The sequence below is a fragment of the Embiotoca jacksoni genome, unplaced genomic scaffold (assembly GCF_022577435.1).
Source record: "Embiotoca jacksoni isolate LCO1_2020_lvr unplaced genomic scaffold, fEmbJac1.0.p SCAF_1, whole genome shotgun sequence".
Taxonomy (NCBI): Eukaryota; Metazoa; Chordata; class Actinopteri; family Embiotocidae; genus Embiotoca; species Embiotoca jacksoni.
The window spans coordinates 23075345-23094308 of record NW_027185229.1 but is presented as its reverse complement, the minus strand read 5'-3'; the positions used below and the strand labels follow the sequence as shown (position 1 = coordinate 23094308).

Below are 18964 nucleotides of genomic sequence, written 5' to 3'. Positions count from 1 at the left end.
TCCCGTAAAACAATACATCCATTTCAAATACATTTATTATAGGTTAAAGTACACTAAACTGCACACAAACCGTTTTATTTACGCTTAAGCATGTGATTCTCACACCAAAGGATCGATCATGTGATTTGTCACGTTTCCCCCCCCCCCTCGCTTTATTTACTTAAATATATTTTTTTTAGTTCAGAGTTTCTTACATTGTTTTGCCGATATAGCTAATCCATAAATACTTAATAGGCAACTATATACAACCGTAAAAAGCTGTGAATCTCCATATTTGAACATATGGCACGTAAACGACTTGGTGAATTGCTTTTCAAAATAAGGGCTGCACTTTTACTGAAGTTGTTTGAAATGTTTTTACATGTTTATGTGTCGTAATTACATCTTCGTTCTTGGCCTTTTATTGCATACTATAGATTTTAATTTCAATGCGACCTTACACCTGGTGAAATCAAGAAATTAGAATGAGCCATAAAGAAATATTTTTCACAAAATTTGCATTTGCAAAACAAATTTTCACGAGCTCAAATTCGATACATTATTGTGCAATAATAAATATACTTACTGTATTGTTGCTATATTATTGCAAACAGCTGGCAAGAGACAAATACTTTTTCATTTGCAATCATATACAACAGTGAAAAACTGTAAATTTGAAAATTTGGAGTCACAAACATTTGGTGCAATATTTTTTATTTCATCAATAATAAACGTACTTACAGTTTGTATAAAAATATAGCACAAGCTAAAGGCAAACAGCTGGTAAGAGGATGCTAATACCTTAATCAGTAGGGGGCTATAATAAAAGTATTATCACTGACATTATCTCTCTACAACCGAGAGAAATAAAACGATTAAACTTTAATTGTCTGAGAATGGGACAAGGAAAGACGTTTTGGCATGCCTGCTGGTTACACTCTTGCCACCAGAGGAATAATTTAATATAGGTATATGGGATCTTTTGATTGAAATAGAAACTATAATTTGATGCTGCCCAGCCAGGTAATATTTTGAATTGCATACAGTACTTGCCCCTCTCAAAGAATATTAGTTATGTTATATAGAAGGTGTAAATTAGTCGGTACATGTAAATCAAGGGGGGGGGGGGGGGGTTTGGGGAGGATGCGTGTCCGTTTGAAGCACTGAGGGATCAGAAACTGTTTATAATCTGTTTGTGGGAATTTGATCACCCGGACTGTCACAGTGTTGCTGAAGGCATTATTTGTTAAAAAATAATATATGTTTACAAATGAGCGACAGTCAGCCCACTCAATGTAATTTTAAAATGAAGGCGTCCCCTCTCAGTGCTCAACAGAAACTGTAATTCTCCAGAGGGCCATACAGTACGTTAATTTGCATCACACATATTAGCGCGATCAGTTTGTCATAACCGAAACGGACTCCGTCCTCTAAGCGTTCTGCATCTCCTTTCCGATCTTGTAGCTGAGGATCTTGTTCCAGTCAATCTTGGTGCGGGTGACTGGCAGCTGTCTGCGTAAGGCTTTGAATGTGGTGTCTGACATGGTCTGATAGTTCTCACTGATGGCCACCTGCAATCCAAACAGGATAAAAGTCATGCTTTGCAGATATATACAAGTTGTATTATGATGTAATCCTTGGTTACACAGTCGTTGTGCAATTGTCACAAGTTGCCGTCGCCCATGAAGGTACGATGCTGGCAGGAATGTTTTCAAACACATTATTGGTGAACGACGGTTGATAAGGAAGAGATCAAGAGGCAGATGACCGGGAACAGCATTATTCACACACATGTGGGCTGCTAAATCAGATAGGCACCCGCTTATCACCAAAACAGGTGATACACATTCATGACACTCGAGAAACAATAATATCCAGGACCACAATAAAAGCTGGAGTGGTGGTGGGTGAGTGAACCGGCAGAAATATGATCTGAAACAGGGTTTTCAGAAACACTTTCCCCATCAGCCTCTCCATCTAATGATTGGAAGAGAGAGATGTCGGACATGACATCTTCTCTATAGGCCGTAGAGGAGTCCAACCTCTCAGACATGTTTTCCACCCCCACCCATTTCTAGCCTGTAAGTAAATTGTTCTGCATCTCTCTAGGATTGTGACTAAGCCACATGTGAATTGCAATTACTTACTTGGTTTGAAATGTCAAAAGGAGGGCTGGGTGTAGTAAGCAGACAACTGTCACATACCTGATATTCATTCTCTGCATCCTCAATAATCTTCACCAACTCCTTGGCAGTCTGGCTCTCATTCTGCCAAAAGATTGTGGATTAGTTAAAAAACAAAAACAACAACTATGCAATCTAAACATACATGAGCCTAAATCAAATATAAAATGCCCCAATCAATTTAATCATTTTCTTCTTTCTGAAATTCAATTTTTAAAATGTCAACAGAGACCGTCAAAAAAGAATCAAAACAGAAACTTATCAAACACTTACAGACACAGTCAGTGATTCTTGGACATCTTTATGGCTGACGAGCTGCACATTTCCATCCTCATAATAATGTACCTTGGAGAAACAGGAAATTAAAAAAAAAAACTGAGGCGAAGCACCCAACAGTGAAAGAAAACCAACCACACAGCAGAGTTTACACTGCACGTGATGATCACTCAACATACCTGTATTTTCAACACCCCGGTCACCTGAGCTGTAGACTGGGAGACACTGAACTTCCACTCTGACCGGCAGCGACCGTTCCTGGGAACAGAGGAAGTGCGCTTCAAAACCAAACCCATTATTGCCTCCACTCTGCACCAACATAACTGCCTGAGTGAATTTGATCAGTAGGTCTAAAAAAAAAAAGAAAAGAGGTCATTATCCTCGATCAACTCACCAGAAGTTTTTAGGCTCAAATTGATGGCCCTCGATGCAGGCGATAATGGTCTTCTGGCCATCAATTGTTTTCCCATAAACCTGAAGCAAATAATAATAATAAAAAAAAGGATCAGTGGGTGCTTGTTCTGCCTAATGCTGAACACAGCAGCTACGGTGCGGATTGGGAAAGGGATCTTACGGTGCAGACTCCACTGGGGTAGTGCTCCTTGACGTAGGCCCTCAGAGCAGAATCACAGGCATCTCTCCATGACCTGAGGCCTGCCTCGCCCTCATGAGGCTGGGGGTCGCTGGCCTCCTTCCTCAGGTGGTCAAACTTGAAGGAGATTTTGTTGTGAGGGTCAAAGAAGCGGCCGTTTCCCAGGTCTCCATGCTCGGTTATCAGAACCTACGTGGAACACAGACACCGTGTGTTACTTAGGCTTATAACTCAGGCATAATAATGTCGACTAATGGAAATTTTATAGGTTAATTAAATAAGAAAAGTAAATTATTTAAATATTTTAAAAATGCTTGCCTGATCTTCATATCCATCAATTTTGGCAAGGGTGAACTGATCCATGTTGTACTGGGCGAAGGCACTTTAAGAGAGTACAACTATAAGTTCCATGTACATAATTAACATCAGAATCTTTCTAGGCAAGTTAAGTTTATTTGTATAGCACATTTCAACAACAAGGCAATTCAAAGTGCTTCACATAAAAGCATTAAAACATAAGACAAAAGAAAAGTACATTTAAAAACAATTAAGAATTTTCTAGATAAAAAAAAAAAAAAAAAAAAAAAAGGAGAGGACACTTACTGAGCTGCCCCCTCTCTGAGAAGATTATCATTGTTGAGCAGTAGTCGCACATCTGTAAACAACAATTAACCTCAAGATAAGCAGGAACATTTTGTTCTGTACACGATACTTGCAAGAAGTACTAAAGATGTAAATCACAAGGAGGACTCACCGTTGAAAACTTCATTGAACTCCCCTGGAGGAGAGTGCATCACAAAATTAGCTGCAATGCGGACCTAGAAATAAATATAACATCTCGTCATAAAGCTGTAAAATAGTAAGAAGCATGACATTGTCACCAAATACAGTGCAATAGAGTTCAGTTCACTTCCTCCTATAAAATAGACCGTAATGCACCGCAATAAAAACTGCCTTCACCAAAAGCCAAAGCATGTTGCATGTTTGTTTGTTTAGAAAATCCAGGCTTTTTATTTGTTTTTAGAGATATTAGTCGAACTGACCTTTTAGTGTTTATAACTTTTGTATGAATTTCAGGTCTTCTGCACTAAACTGCTGACCATTGCACTGTTTATTTTCATTCTATTATATTTGTATACACTGTTCATTTTTACATTGCATATTTTTTTTACCTCTATTTTGATTCTGTCATTTTTATTGCTTTGACCCTGTATCTTTGCATGCTGTGTATATCTATCTATCTATCTATCTATCTATCTGTATGTATTATTGCTAATACCTTCTCTTATTATTCAATTTGAGTCTAGCTAAGCATTTTGTAACATTTACTCTGTGAAATATCAGATTCTAAATAAAACTATGAGGCAGAAGATGTCTGTGATCAGTTGAAAAAGGAGCAGAGCGAAGCAGAGAGCAGTGGGCTAAACTTCTTGGCTGCAGGCTTGTTAGCTCTATTTTGGCCACTCCTTAGATGGCAGGCAATATATGTCACCAAAGGGCTTTTCTTAGCAGCCGGTATGGCTGTGTAAGCATGTGGTGTCAAAGCTACGAAGTTAAGGGGTTGCAGCATGTACTCCTCTTCCTCCTCAGTGAGGACTGTTGTTATACATTTACATCAGCAAGGACACAGTAAAGTGGAAGTAAGTCCACTGTCCACAAAGTGTTTTTTTTCACAGCTTCAACCAGTCCAAATGTCAGGGCCACATTGCAGGAAAAGTGGTGCCAGTGGTGCCGTCTGTCAGGCAGACAGGGTTATTAAAGCCTCCGGAGGGGGGGGGGGGCTGCAGCTGGCACCGACCTACAACTGGGGGGTGTCCAGTTGAAAGGGCAGCGGGACATCACAACGAGTAACCTAGTTTAACCTCAGTCCTGGATCGGTACTCCACTAAAGCACTCGAGACTCAGCGTCTCTTCCGTGCAATTCAAATTCAGACTTGGTCTTTAATAAAAAAAAAAAAACACACATTCAAGGTACTCCCAACTCTCGCTTGTGACACACATTTATTTACATCCATTTCAAAAAGGGACGTCGCTGGGGTGCACACACACACACACACACACACACACACACACACACACACACACACACAGCTTTGGGAATGCGCGGTTATTTTACAACATGTTGCAGCATGATGCAGAAAGCAGCAGACACTACGAGGCCCTGCAAAACACTGCAGGGAGACGAGCCCTGCAAAAAGTTACTGGCAAACAATGCAAATACGAAATACATGCACACTCCAGTATGTGACAACTTGCGTGAACTTCTATTTATTTATTTGTTATTATTATTATTATTTTTACAGCAAGACCAGTTTAGGAAGCTGCATTAAGTGCCAGTGAACTGGGTGTGGGTGGTGTTGTGCTCCCGATGCTGTCACGACTGTTAATGCAGGAAGTCGCTCGACTTCCCTCGGGTTAGCATGAAGCTAACCATTACAAACGACTTAAATATTAAACCGGACACCGAGCTCGGCTGCACGATGTATAACGATCCTTGCTGATCAGAGATTAGACGGGACGTTGGATGTGGTCGGACCGTGTATTTGTGGCAGAAGGAACACGCAAGGTTCAGCTCTGAGCTGTCAAATGCAGAAATGGTTTCGGTAGCTTCACCAAACAAGACTCCTCCGTAACGGCGACGCGCCCGACTTTAAAAAAAAAAAAAAAAACCACCGAAACCCACCGCTGTTGTTCAAGACACAGATTCACGATAAAAGATTAGTTACAGTGTGATTTTTTTTTTTTTTTTCATAGAAATACCTTCTCTTCATCGCTGAGTTCGTCGAAATCTGCCATCTTGACTCAATGAAGTGTTAACAAAGCTGTAAATGAGGTTGCCAGGTACGAGGCGGACTCCTCCCTGCGCAGCGACGAGCCCCAGTCCGGAAACAGCACCGTGGCGGGTTGAACAAAACAGTCAAAATAAAAATAACGGACTGTCAAATATTTTGTAAATCAACGTGATATACGTTAGGCTACATAATATGATGTGCGTTTTTTTGTTTTTTTTTTGTGACACGTGATATTCAGGGAATATCATTCATTTCACGAGAACTCTAAAGGAGATAATAGCCCAACCTGGCAACCCCGCCGCACTCGTTCGGGGATGAAAGGCAGGATACGAACCAGAAAGATTTCTGTTTACGACTCGTGATGGTTGAAAATCAAAAGCTTTGATGATATATCACGATCAAGTTTGTGTTTAATTACCAAAAAAAATAATAATGTCAAAATAAGACAACGAGTTTGGACATAATGGTCTGATTTATTTTTTTGCCATAGAGACAGAGAGGGGCTCATCAATAACAAGTCAGCATTTGGGTACTATCCTAAACTAAAAAAAAAATAGCCTGTAGGCTATATTATATATGAAGGGTGTTTTTTTTTTTCTCCCAGTCAGATCACCCGGTGGCTCTTTCCTCGTGTTTGCATGCTGCCTTTTCGTTTTGTGTTCAAAAAAAAAAAAAAAAAAAAAAAAAAGGTTTATTATTACCACAATAATTTATTACAGGCCTGATAATTAAAAGGAAGATATGACAAAACAATGAGTGAAGAGAAAGAAAAATGGTGAGGTTAAAACATGAATATGAATCACTTCGTTTACAAGCCATAGTTTGACATAATGGTCCTTGTATAATCATGGTTATGGCGCTTAAGTAATAGCTGACCACGCTGCAAGTACAACTTTGATATGTCCTTCTGCCTAACAGTTAGTTAAAACAACTTTCTGAACGGATATTTGAGATAGTGTTAAAAATAAATATAAAAAAACCAAAAACATGTCAAGTGAATCACAGAGGTCGGGGCCACCTTTTTACATGTACACTTAGTTGGCAGTTTATTGTGTTCAGCTAAATCAAACGCATTGCGGTACATTAGTCCCGCAATAAACCTGTAAGAGTTGTAGTGTTCAGTTTCAAACTTCGGAGGATGTTGTCTTTGATGATATCAGGTGTTTCTATTATTTTGTCCACCTTATTCACAGCAGTGACACAAACACCTCAGCAGCTAAAATAGGTTAGGTTAGGTTAGGTTAGGTAGTTACTTTATTAATCCCCTAGGGGAAATTTTTTTCGCTACAGCAACATACAGAAGCAATAAGATAATAATAGAATAATTGAAAAGTAATAAAATAGCAGTAAAATAGCAGTAAAAAATATTTAAAAAAAAATTAAATATAAAATATATAAATATATAATATAAAATATAAAATATATATACAATTATAAAAATATATAATATAAAATATAAAATGCACAGTATATATACAGTATATACAGTACAGTATATATCTATATATATTATATACAACAAAATATAGGAAACAATCAGTATTTTTTTTTTTTCTGATAATGTTTTGAGAGGGATGGATGGGGAGGGTGGTGGTGGTGGTGGTGGTGTGTGTGTGTGTGTGTGTGTGTGGGGGGGGGGGGGGGGGGTCCACACTGTACATGTCAAATGTCCCTTTTCGCCAAAAACATATCTCGCAGTTAGCCAGTAGATGGCGGTGTTTGTAGAGATAAACCGCATTTGCGGCAGCAGAAGAAGAAATCGCCGCCAGCTGCCGTAAATGAAGTCGAAGTGTCGCTCCGCGCAAGACAGACCGCTCTTCATTGTGAGAAGATAAGCGCCCGTCTGCGGCCTAAAAGGGGGGGGGGACTGAAAACGGAGATTAAAAAATACACGTCGGAGGTGAGTAAAGAGTTACCTGTTGTCGATTAAATAAAGGCAAACGTGCACTCGAGGCCGTTTTTTTTTGTTTTTTTGTTTTACGTCGTTTTTTGTAGACGTTTCCTGGGAGCTAAATCTTGAGAAGCTATCCTCGCTATGTTCACCACGTAGCCGAGAAATGGCGCTGTTAAAGAGCAGCTGTTTCAGCCCCGGACGAATTAAAAATCAAAACCCGGTTGTTAAGCAGGTGCAAGCAGCTTGTGGTACGATTTTTTTTGTTTTTTTTGTTTTTAAAAGCGAACGGGCTCGTTTGGACGGAAATAACCATGTTGGCTAAACAGCTTAGCTCGCGGTAGCTCTAAACTGTTAGCATTTTAGTAAAAGTGGGTTTTTTTTGTTTGTTTTTTTTTTTGTTTGAAGAAGTGTTTGATTCTTTTTTTTTTTTTTTTTTTTTTCCACGCAACTTACACGAGTAGTTGCGCATAACTTTAATACCCAAGAAGCAGAATTTAGGCTGACACAGTCCCATGTGCTGCGGACAATATAATCGCTCGCATTTGCGACACCATAAACACAGATTATAAACACGTAATTAAAAATCCCCCATTAACATGCTCCGTTTGAAGGCGTCAGACTCTTTCATATACATACATACATATATATATATATATCTCATATCTACTTAAGGCCTGTACTTTGCTGCAGGATTTGCGGTTTTCGAGGTAACTTCAGGTTTTAATTCTGGGGTTTTTTTTTCGAGACGTTTTCGGAAGTGGTTCAATTCATACCGGGATGAGTTGCCATGGTAACTAATGCTACACACACACACACACACACACACACACACACACACACACACATCAATTCTGTTGGAAAATGACATCACCAATCGTAAAAGATCCTGAGAGTGAGAAAAGCCAAACTTTGACTTTTGTTATTGAAGATGTACATTTTATGTCATCCGTGCATTTGTACTCCCGATTGAAACAAACAAAGCCTTGAACTTGGTTTACTTATAAGATGATTAAATTATGTTTATGTCAAGTTCTCACAGTTCTATCTGGTTGTACGGGTCATAATACAAATCACATTAAAATATATCATCTTATTCTGCACACCTGTCAATTCATCATATCTGATAGAGTATTATATTATTATTATTATTTTTTAAATATCTGATACAGAGTATTGTAATTTTTTTAAACTTTCTGATAGAGTATTATATTTATTATTATTATTATTTAAATATCTGATACAGTGTATTATATATATATATTTTTTAAATATCTGATACAGAGTATTATAATATTATTTTTTTAAATATCTGATACAGAGTATTATATTTATTATTATTATTTAAATATCTGATACAGAGTATTTTATATATATATATATATATATATATTTTTAATATCTGATATAGAGTATTATATTAACACAAGTATTAGTGCACTTTGAATTATTACATTACACACTTGCACTGGTACGTATTTTTGTACTTTATCTCCCGTCTTTTGTGTTTTATTTTTCTCACAGCTTGGTTTTTCCGCTTTTCTCTTCTTTAATGTTGCGTCAAATTCCTTGTATGTGAGCATTAGGAAATTATACAATTTTTTCAACTGTGTAAAGTGGTTATTTTTGTTTATGCATTTATTTCTTTGTTTCAGAGCATCTGTGGACGGTGAATCCAGGCCACCCAGGTTCAAGTTTAGGTATGTAAGGGGCTGCTCCCTAAAAAGCATGCATACATTACCTGCAGCATACTTGTAACTTAACTTTCTATTGTGAGTTTGTGCTGTGTCTCGGCACTGTGACCTCCTTGAGGTTTTCCCTCTAAAATAATTTTATATTGTGGCATCGAGGACATGTTGAGACATTTCTCCACGGCAATTTTCTTCTACACGACGACGCGTTTGAATTTTGGCATTTTCAAAGCGACGGCCCGACCACGATTTCATTTCAATCAATGCAATTTTCCTCAAGACAGCTTTACCGTTTCAAGAGAAGAAGACCGTTTCATCGGATGCTGCATTTCGCGTCGTAGAAAGCACTGTTGGAGAGTCGTCTGCACTGTTTGGTGAAATTTTACAGACCTAATGGGATGAATTTTTCTTGTGTGGTGTGACTCTAAACTTAAATTACTTAAATTGCCTAAATATTCTATTCAATTCAGTTTGAACTGTTTCTTGCATCAATTCAGAGTTCAATTTAAGGAGCAGCTTATTTCCCTTCATACCTAACACGGGTATCTCTGCCACTCGTGTCTCTTTCTCACAACAACAGAGTAAAACTTTAGGATTTTGTCAAAAATGTTTGAGGCTCCTGATTTTTATACATAAAAGTGTGCGTTTTTAGGATCAACTTAAAAAAAAGAAGTAATAATTGAGTGATCGAGACAATGGTGTTTACTTTTTACACCGACGTTCGGGCTGCTTGTACCTTCTCAAACATTTCATCATCACGTGTTCATCCACCGATCGGTCCGGCTTTTTTGACGTCGTCATCGTCCGCCCTGTCATCTTATCGTGGAAATTTTGCATTTATTTCACAATAAAATGGATCCGTATGGAAACGGTCAATCAGCCATTTGTACCAGTTACATTTAGTTGTCAACTACGAGATGCAAGACCGTCCGATTTCAACTCAGAATTTGACCGTTGGTTCCCGGTTGAAACTTCTAGACTCCGTCCTGAACAAGTATTTCAAGTAAAATTTAATCTGAAATTTCTGTGGGTAGTTGGGGAGAATTTTGTCTTTTCCATTACAGATGCCTTCATGAAAAAAAAAAAAAAAAAAGCGAATTTTTCCGATTGAAAATTGAATTTGCGGTACTTAAAAGAAATGCTCTCTGTGTCCAGCAAAAATGTCTTACTGGTCCACAATAAGTGACATTGTGGGCTGGTTATGTGAGACTTTCACATATTTTCAAGGGGGAACTTCAGACTGAGACTGAGGCCCATTTGTATCATGGAATCCCGACGGAAAGGCGGAGTTGCGTTTTTTGATTGATCTACTCGACATTAATCACACACTTGATACCCGACTGCTGTTCCTCGCGTTTGAGGAAAGCTTTCAAATATGGTCCACTTTATTTATTGCGCAAATGAGCACAAAGGAAACAAAGGACACAAAGAAAAGCAGGACTTTTTATATCAGATTTTGCATTAAAAAAAAAAAAAAAAAAAGAATTTTTAACGGCATTTGAATTTGCTTTGTTTAAACTTTGATGTGATCTTTTTTTTTTTAATTTAATTTTTTTTTTATCTGCAACTTTTGCTCCACTAAAACTCTTTATCCCTCCAAGAAATTTCATCTCTTCTCTTAACTCACTGACATTTTCAGGATTGTGGACAATTTAAAGACTTAATAGTAAACAAACCAAACTGGTCCGAGCTTTTGAGACGCACAAGGAAAGAAACCGGTAAACCTTGGGATCTAGTCATGTCTCGCCGAAGAAGCCGCAGCCCATCGCCAGCACGTTATTCGCGCTCCTGCAGCAGCAGTGATCCGAGGGATTTGGAGAGAAGAATTTTTGTTGGGAATTTGCCGACTTCCGACATGGAGAAGAAGGATTTGGAAGACATGTTCAGCCCGTATGGGAAAGTCATCGGTCAGTAAACACAACATAAGCGATAAGTTGCCAATTTCACAGGCATTTTAATATTTTAGATATCACCATAACATTAACTTAGACACACAAGTCTTTTGACGTAATGCAAGACTTTTCATTTTGATCATTTGTGAAGTGGATACTTGGGTAGGTACCCAAAATGTTCTTCGTAATGGTCCTAAGATTGTACCACTTAAATATTCCTCTTCCAGGCGTATCCATGTTTCGTGGGTTTGGATTTGTACAATTTGAACGCATTGAGGAAGCCGAAGCTGCGAAGGCGGCCCAAAAGGGTCGAATATATAAAGGTTATAAAATAGGTAAGCCTTAACCGCAGAGGGTGTGATTGTATGACTAAAGAAGACGCGTTTTTTTCTCGGTGCTGAGCGATCAACAAAACCAAACTCATAAAAGATTAAGGTCAAGATTGTGATTGGCCCTGTTCACACCTGGCATTAAATCGCGTCTTGTCGTCCCACCAGGAAATCGCTATGTTAAGTTTAACCAATATCAACAGTATTTGTGGGAGCTTGACATTTTCTAAAGGAACTGAATAGAGGCTACGCTGAAGGCAAGGCAGCACAAAGTGTCCAAACAAAAATTCTCTCCATCAACAAAGAAAAATAATAGTATAGTCAGCAAGGTTTCTTCTGTTGCTGCTCATTAAAACCAACCGCAAGTCCAATGACTAGAAAAAACAAAAAAAAGGCAAAACCATAAGGAGAGGTGTTTGTTTGAAACGTGGTCTTATCATGAGAATAACGTGTTTTTAAATGGCATGCGTTTTATCCACCCATCCACTTACATCCTGCACTTGTTTTTACAGCATACAGCATGTGTTGCCTAATATCTAAAAAGATGAACTGTAGAGAGATTTACTTTAACTGCAAACTGAACTGGTTTGGCTGTAAAGCTGCTTGTTTCACCAAAGTCACCTCTTGGTTTATCTTATTTTATGTTATTTTTTTTTACCTCGTCTGTAACTTCTGACAAACATCAGACCATCTTAAAGTCCTCCCCCCCCCCAAAAAAAAAAAAAAAATAAAAAATAAAAATCCATAAACTGAGCCTGAAGAGACATTTATATTTTCCTACACAAGTTTTCTGAACGTGTTTTGACTTTTGCTTTGTATTTTGAGCACAAAATGAAAGCGGCTAAATAACCAATGTTAATTTTCCTCCTCAGACAATTTGTCTCCGTGTGGCCTGCTGCATTTAGGACAATGTCGTCGTAATAATGTAAACCTATTAGGCCACAAAAGAAAAAAAAAACGTCTTAAACGCGTTCTATCCAAGTTCGTTGTCTGGAGGCTTTCGGACAGATGGACGTCATTATTATCGTGATAACATTTATTTGCACAGGACTTCAATTTGGTCGAATAATAAACGATGACAACTTCCAAATTTGAATTATGGCACGAGTACACTAGCTGAAGGGTGGAGCGAGAAAGGATGTCTTTTCGTCCCAACGCCTGTCGCTTTCAGCTCCGATCCTCGCGTCTCCGCACGCGTCTCCGCACGCGTCCCCGCACGCGTCCCCCGCGATCGTTCACCGATTCACGTGTTCGTCATTTGCACGTCGGGAGGTCGCCGGAGAAATCCGACCGCACGTCGTCGCTCGGGACCCGTCGGAAGGGTTGAACCGACGTTGCTTTGAGCCTTCCTCACGCGATCGGATCGCTTAAGACGTACGTTAATACCAGGTGTGAACCGGCACGTGAGAAACTTTCAAGAGGCATGACCATTGTTCTTATCTGTTACTGTGAAATTGGTAATTAAAAAAAAAAAAAAAAAACAGCAAAGAAAAATGAACAACTTTTGCTTTTTTTTTTAAAAAACAAAACAATTTTAACGATGTAATATGCTGTAACCGGTAAAGGAAATGCCCTTCACAATATCAGTGGAGCGCTACGCAAGCCAACAACTAACCTCAAAGATTGTGGATTGTATATTTTTTAATGTGCAACTCATTTTAAACAACAGTGCAAAAATAAACAAGTGCTTTATTAAATTCTGGCGAAGCCCGAATCTCTGGAATCTCTTGTTTCATTTGCAGCACTGTTTTTTTTGGAGTTTTCTTCCACGTGGACTCAAATGTGTCACTTACGTTTGCTCGTTCCTCGCAAATTTTGAAGGGGAGCAAACATTTCCTTCCTTTTTTTTTGTGTTTTTTTGTTTTTTTGTTTGTCCCCCCCCCCCCCCCCCCTCCCTCCCCCCGTTCATCCTAAACTCGAGCCGACAGATTCGGCAACTCAAATTTCGCCGCATTTCGTCCAGTTTGGATTTTTTTTTTCAAATTTGGATCCCGGCACTCAAAAGTCTCATTTGGATCGAGAACGTGTCGGCGCGGCCGCTCCCGTTCTGCGTGAAACATCATGAGCTAATCTACATGTCACTTGTTATGTTCAACGTTTGGATTGATTTATTTTCAGATGTAAATATGGCAGTGGAGCGACGGCAACCTAAACCTCAATCCCAGCAGAGCCCTCCACGAAGGTAAAGTAACGCGAAATTGGTGTGAAGAACTACCATCATGGCCTCCGAGGTGTCGGTTAAAAAAAACAAAAGCAAAGAAAGAAAAAGAAAAAGCGTATTTTAACTTTTTCCCCTCACCTGTCAGGCCGCTCGACGGAAGCTGCCGCACCATCAGATGGGTTTGTGACGGTTTATGGAAAAGTCAATATTTCACCCCCGAAGTTCGATGTGTTGAAATAAAGAAAAGAGACATATGAATGTAATTTAAAGTGTCCTTGCCTCAAACATTCTTGAGCTTTATGGCTTTTCTGCGCCGGTTTTCTTTGTGTGATTTTTTTATTTATTTTTTTGACCTGAATTTCTTCATTCAGCTACAACGTGCAACTTTTCCATCTGAAGTGAATCGAGGGATTTTTGTTGTTGTTGTTGTTGTTGTTGTTTTCTCCACCCGGCTTCATATCCAGAAAGCCGGTTCGTGTCCCGCAACATGTGTACGCTGAGCCTGCGTTCAGTCTCGAGGCGCGGCCGCACTAAAGCCAAGACGGCACGCCCAAATGAAAACGCATTAAATATTACCCTCTGCAATCTTTTTGGGAAGCGAGTTTATAATCGCACTGAATTTCCATCCTCAAAAGCATCCGCCGAGCCAGTTTTCTGTTGTTGTTGTTGTTGTTGTTGAAGAAGAACTCGACCTATGTTGTTCAGATATGCGTTTCTTCACCTGCGACCACCAAAAAAAACCAAAAACCTAAAACCGCTCGCGTCCAGGAGATACCGACGATCGGGGTCATCTCCTCTTAAAAACACGGCTCGGCCCTCAAAGTAGTCTTCAGCTCCACGGGGCGCCCGTTTAAAAAAACAAAAAACCCGCGCGTGGACACTCGTCTACTGGAGGTTCGTCTTTTAACACCGACCGGCTGAGGAGTCTCGTTACGTCCCACAAAAACACCCCGCCCGCCACCGGGGGGGACGCTTATTTCGGGGACACCACGGGAGACCGACGTCGACGCGATCCGGTTTGTGTATTTAAGGCGCGCGATGTGCGGTATCCCACGGAAACCCGCGAGGCTCGAGGTCGGGTTTTTTTTTTTTTTTTTATTTGGGAGACTTTACTTTTGCATTCCTTTTTTTTGCGATGCGTGTCGCTTTATTCTTCTCCGATCTGCCGGGAACGACTGATGTTTGTCAGTCCAGTTTATACTCGTTGGGTAAAGAAGAAAAAAAAAGATCCGCAGGTACGACAGCGATGAGACGCTGAAAAAAAAACCAATCAATTTTGTGGCCCAAGTTTGAGTTGAACATGAAATCTAAATCGAAACTTTTGTTGGAAGATGTTTACTGAAAAAGTGAACGGTTCTTTTTTTATTTTTTTTTTGAAATGTTTTTTCCTCACCACTCTTTGACTGTGATGGTAAACTTGTCGTCTCCACGAGTAACACCTGAACATCGGACCGTCGATCTTTAGGACATACGAGCGGTCCTCTACGTGTCTTAATCCGGGGACATTTTAAGAAAGAAGATTTTGGTGAGCTCGTGATCGGAGGACGGGAACGCGGCTCACGGGGGAAAATGGAAAAAGCGAACGGTCATAAAGTTATTGATCTAAATGTGCAAAATAAACCACCTCGATCCTTTCACAGTTTGATTACTGGACACGGTTGGTTGCCGAGACTTTTGTGGCGTCACTTCCTGGATTGAATTTGTGCCAACTTCCTCTGTGAACAAAAAAAAAAAAAAAAAAAATGCTTTCGGTCGCACCGCTTCGGTTCGTGAATACTTAAAAAAAATAAAAAAGTAAAAATAAAATTCACATGAAATAAATCCTGATTAATTTGATTTAAAATAGCTGTAGGGGCCCGTCCTCACCATCCGAGGCCCGAAACCCTCGTGACCCTCCGCGGTATTCCTTTAGGCATCCTGGACTCGTGACTGTTCCTGCAGTAATCGACGGTATCTCTCTCAGGGCCCCGTACAGCAGTTATGGGGACAGCAAGGAACCCCGGCCTCGGTCCCGTTCGCCCGCTTACGGGCGCGAGGCGCGCGACGGGCGCGACGGACGCGACGGACGCGACGGACGCGAGTCTCAGGACGGCCGCGACGGGAGGGACTCGGGTCGAGAGGCGAGGCCGAGCCGCGACTCTCGCGACCACGATTACCGCTACCGCGGCTCGGAGAGCCGAGACAAGGACGCCAGGGGAGACGCCGCATACAGGTGAGCGACGCCCCCACCCCCCCCCCACCCGTCCCATCGGCCGGAAGTCCCGAGTTACGTTGTCCGTCTGTCGTATGAAGCGGAAATGTCTCCGTCATACAGCAGAGACGAGTACGACCGATATTACCGCAGCAGCAGCAGCACTGCAGACGACTATTACCGCAGGAAGGAGGAGCCCTTCAGGGACCCTTACATGGACCCCTGGAATGGACGCCGCGAGCCAGAAGGTAGGGGGGGGTGTGTGTGTATGTGGGGGGGGGGGGTATTAGTTCGTTATAATTAGTATATATATCGTTAAGTCATAGTGTTCAATTGTAAATGTATATTTGTTTTTTTTCATGGGTACATTTGATTTTCCTGATTATCTCTATTAGAACTCACCAGTTGGGTTTGGACCCCCCCCCCCCCCTCCTCCCCTCCCCTCCCCATGTAATTCAAATTTTTTTTTGGGGGGGGGGGGGGGATTTGTCCTCGAATCATCCGTTCCATTTTAAGATGTTTCATAGTTTTGTCATATTTAACCGGCTTTTTAACCGGATTCGTGCCAAATTTAGAATCGATTTTGAAGTAGAGGAAAAAAAAAGAAAAAACACGCTTGTGACATTTAAACCTTGAAATCACCTCCCGGACCGCAGAGGACCGCGCTCGACCGGAAGAGCGCCGGCGCAACGAACTGTACCGGCAGTACTACGAGGAGCTGCAGCGGCGCTACGACACCGACCGACCCGTCGACTGCTCCGTGATCGTCGTCAACAAGGCGCAGAAGTATGTTCACTGTCTGGTCTCTCCGCGGAGAACCGCTCACGGACACGCCTCCAAACAACACACCAGCACGCCACATGTTATTTGATATTGCGCGTGTGTGTGTGTGTGTGCGTGCGTGTGTGTGTGTGTGTGTGTGTGCGCGCGTGTCCACCTGTTACCCGTGTTTCAAAAACAACTGCAGGGAGTATGCCGAGACGGTCGGGCGGAAAGTCCGCGATTTGGGAATGGTGGTGGATCTGATCTTCCTGAACACGGAGGTGTCCCTCACTCAGGCTCTGGAGGACGTGGGCCGCGCCCGCACCCCCTTCGCCATCATCATCACCCAGCAGCACCAGGTCCACCGGTCCTGCACGGTCAACATCCTGTTCGGCACGCCTCAAGGTAAAAATACGGGAGGGCGACGCGAAGCGCGGCGCGCAAAAATGTCCAAAAAAAAAAAAAACGGCGCGGCGTCCCGTCGCGCGCTGACGTCGGTTGTGGACTTTTGTCGCCTTAGAGCATCGGAACATGCCCATGCAGGACGCCATGATGCTGGTCGCCCACAACTACGACACCTACAAAGTGGAAAACCGGGAAAAAGAGCGCGAGGAGATCGCCAGGAAGGCCGCCAAGATGGCAGACGACGTGCTGCTCAGGGAGCCCGACAGAGAGAGCCACCCCGTTTCGGTCCTCACCGCCATCACGCTGCTGTCCGAAAACAGGTACCGGGGCTTCACGTCCGACGTCTCAAATCAACGATAAGACAAAAAACTAAATCTAATTTGAGTTGCGGGTTGTGTTTTACAAAACCTGATTTGGTCCATTTAAAAAAAAAAAAAAAAAAAAAATCTCCACTTTAAATAATGAATTTTTCTTGTGTGTGGTTGTCGGGTAGATTTGTAACCCCGGAGGAACTGGACAGCCTCCTCGCGTACCTGAAGGACAAACGAGCTCGGCTGGTTCGGAGCACGGCGGATCCCCTCGCAGGTAACGACTTTCATTCCGGAGAAATCATTAAAAGGACCCGTTCGCAGTTTTCACGTGCGCTTTTAAAAACCCTCTTCACGTGCACGCGTGTCCAAAGAGCGACCGTTCCGGCGTCCTCCTTAGATCTCCTGACAGGAATGTGTATTTGTTGTTGTTGTTGTTGTTGTTGGGTGCGTCACACTCTTAACCGCGCTCGTCCGCCTCCAGCCGCAGGCCACGTCGGAGCGCCTGCCGCGGCCGCGCACCACGACGCCCCGGCCCCCGCCGCGGCGGTCCTCCCCGCCTCGTCCCACTCCGCTCTCGCCGCCCCGCAGTCCAGCCACGTCGGCCTGGCGGCCGGCCCGGGCGCCTCGGCCAACCCCAGTCACCAGCAGGAGCTGCAGGCCAAAATCCTCAGCCTGTTCAACAGCGGCTCGGGGCCGTTGGCGGGCGCCGCCGCCGCCGCCGCCGCCTCCTCCTCCCAAGCGCACGCCTACGCCTCTCTGGCGCCGTCTCCGTCCCAAAACCCGTCGCGCCCGGCTTTGCCCGGCCCCCCCGCGGCCGCACCGCAGGCTTACAGCAACCCGGCGGGGCGCCCGCCCGCGGCGTCGGCCGCTCAGAGACCCCTTACCTCCGCTTCGGGCATCAACTTTGACAACCCGAGCGTCCAGAAAGCTCTCGACACACTCATTCAGAGCGGACCGTCTCTCAACCACCTGGTGGGCACCGCGGCCGCCCAGCAGCCGCCCCCCAGGCCGGCTCCCGGCATGGGCCAGATCCCACCCATGTCCTATCCTCGACACTACTGACGGACTGCAGCGAAGGCATCACTACTCCTAACATGAGGTCTCTCCCCCCCCCCCCCCCCCCCCTCCCCTTCCCTCCCCCACCGATAGAAATAGACTCCACATCTGTCTCGGTGCAGAGTATTTACCAGCTCTGTGGTAGACTACAGGAAGGTTTTGTAAAAGATTTTAATCGTTTGTGTTGTTTTTTTTTCTCCCCCCTACACACACAAAGTGTTTTAAATTTCAAGACTCACCACGTGAAGGTCTGCATTTTCAATTGTAATTTGCTAAAAGAAGAATTACTGTTTAAAAAAAAAAAAAAAAAAAAAAATGAGGTTCTCGATGGACTCCTTTTGTTCTTTTCCAACCATGATCTGTTCATGTGTTTTCTAGTTTTGCGGTGTTTTCTCATTTGTAAGATTGTTTTCATTGGCACAAGACATGATTAAAAACTCCAGACACAATTGC

General features: G+C 42.4%; 2 protein-coding genes across 12 annotated transcripts; one reads left to right on the top strand and one right to left on the bottom strand.

Annotated features, from left to right (window-relative positions):
- Positions 1-676: 676 nt before the first annotated feature.
- capza1a (capping actin protein of muscle Z-line subunit alpha 1a) lies at positions 677-5878 on the bottom strand. The gene is made up of 10 exons (XM_069148282.1): positions 5791-5878; positions 3785-3848; positions 3634-3685; positions 3349-3412; positions 3013-3219; positions 2833-2912; positions 2618-2696; positions 2436-2507; positions 2184-2246; positions 677-1550 (listed from the first exon to the last, which is right to left on the bottom strand). Exons 1-10 carry the CDS (start codon positions 5824-5826, stop codon positions 1410-1412), a joined length of 858 nt encoding a protein of 285 aa, XP_069004383.1. The 5' UTR covers positions 5827-5878; the 3' UTR covers positions 677-1409.
- Positions 5879-7590: 1712 nt separating this feature from the next.
- Positions 7591-18960, top strand: ncoa5 (nuclear receptor coactivator 5). 11 transcript variants are annotated; one of them, XM_069148217.1, is made up of 12 exons: positions 7591-7722; positions 9369-9413; positions 11044-11311; positions 11524-11631; positions 13744-13807; positions 15750-15998; positions 16101-16225; positions 16634-16763; positions 16945-17144; positions 17260-17464; positions 17638-17729; positions 17937-18960. In XM_069148217.1, exons 3-12 carry the CDS (start codon positions 11143-11145, stop codon positions 18515-18517), a joined length of 1923 nt encoding a protein of 640 aa, XP_069004318.1. In that variant the 5' UTR covers positions 7591-7722; positions 9369-9413; positions 11044-11142; the 3' UTR covers positions 18518-18960. The 11 variants fall into 11 exon arrangements, with proteins under 11 accessions (XP_069004318.1, XP_069004309.1, XP_069004327.1 ...); XM_069148208.1 differs by having other exon boundaries at positions 16942-17144; XM_069148226.1 differs by lacking the exon at positions 11524-11631 and having other exon boundaries at positions 7592-7722; positions 16942-17144.
- The last annotated feature ends 4 nt before the right edge of the window (positions 18961-18964 follow it).

Coding starts and splice junctions, on each gene's coding strand:
- capza1a (XM_069148282.1), bottom strand. CDS start 5,826: ATGGCAGATTTCGACGAACTCAGCGATGAAGAGAAG. Junction 3,413..3,633: donor CTCAGAGAGGGGGCAGCTCA/GTAAGTGTCCTC, acceptor ACTCTCTTAAAG/TGCCTTCGCCCAGTACAACA. Junction 2,247..2,435: donor AAGAATCACTGACTGTGTCT/GTAAGTGTTTGA, acceptor ATCTTTTGGCAG/AATGAGAGCCAGACTGCCAA.
- ncoa5 (XM_069148183.1), top strand. CDS start 13,194: ATGCCCTTCACAATATCAGTGGAGCGCTACGCAAGCCAACAACTAACC. Junction 17,465..17,637: donor ACGCTGCTGTCCGAAAACAG/GTACCGGGGCTT, acceptor GTTGTCGGGTAG/ATTTGTAACCCCGGAGGAAC. Junction 17,730..17,936: donor CACGGCGGATCCCCTCGCAG/GTAACGACTTTC, acceptor GTCCGCCTCCAG/CCGCAGGCCACGTCGGAGCG.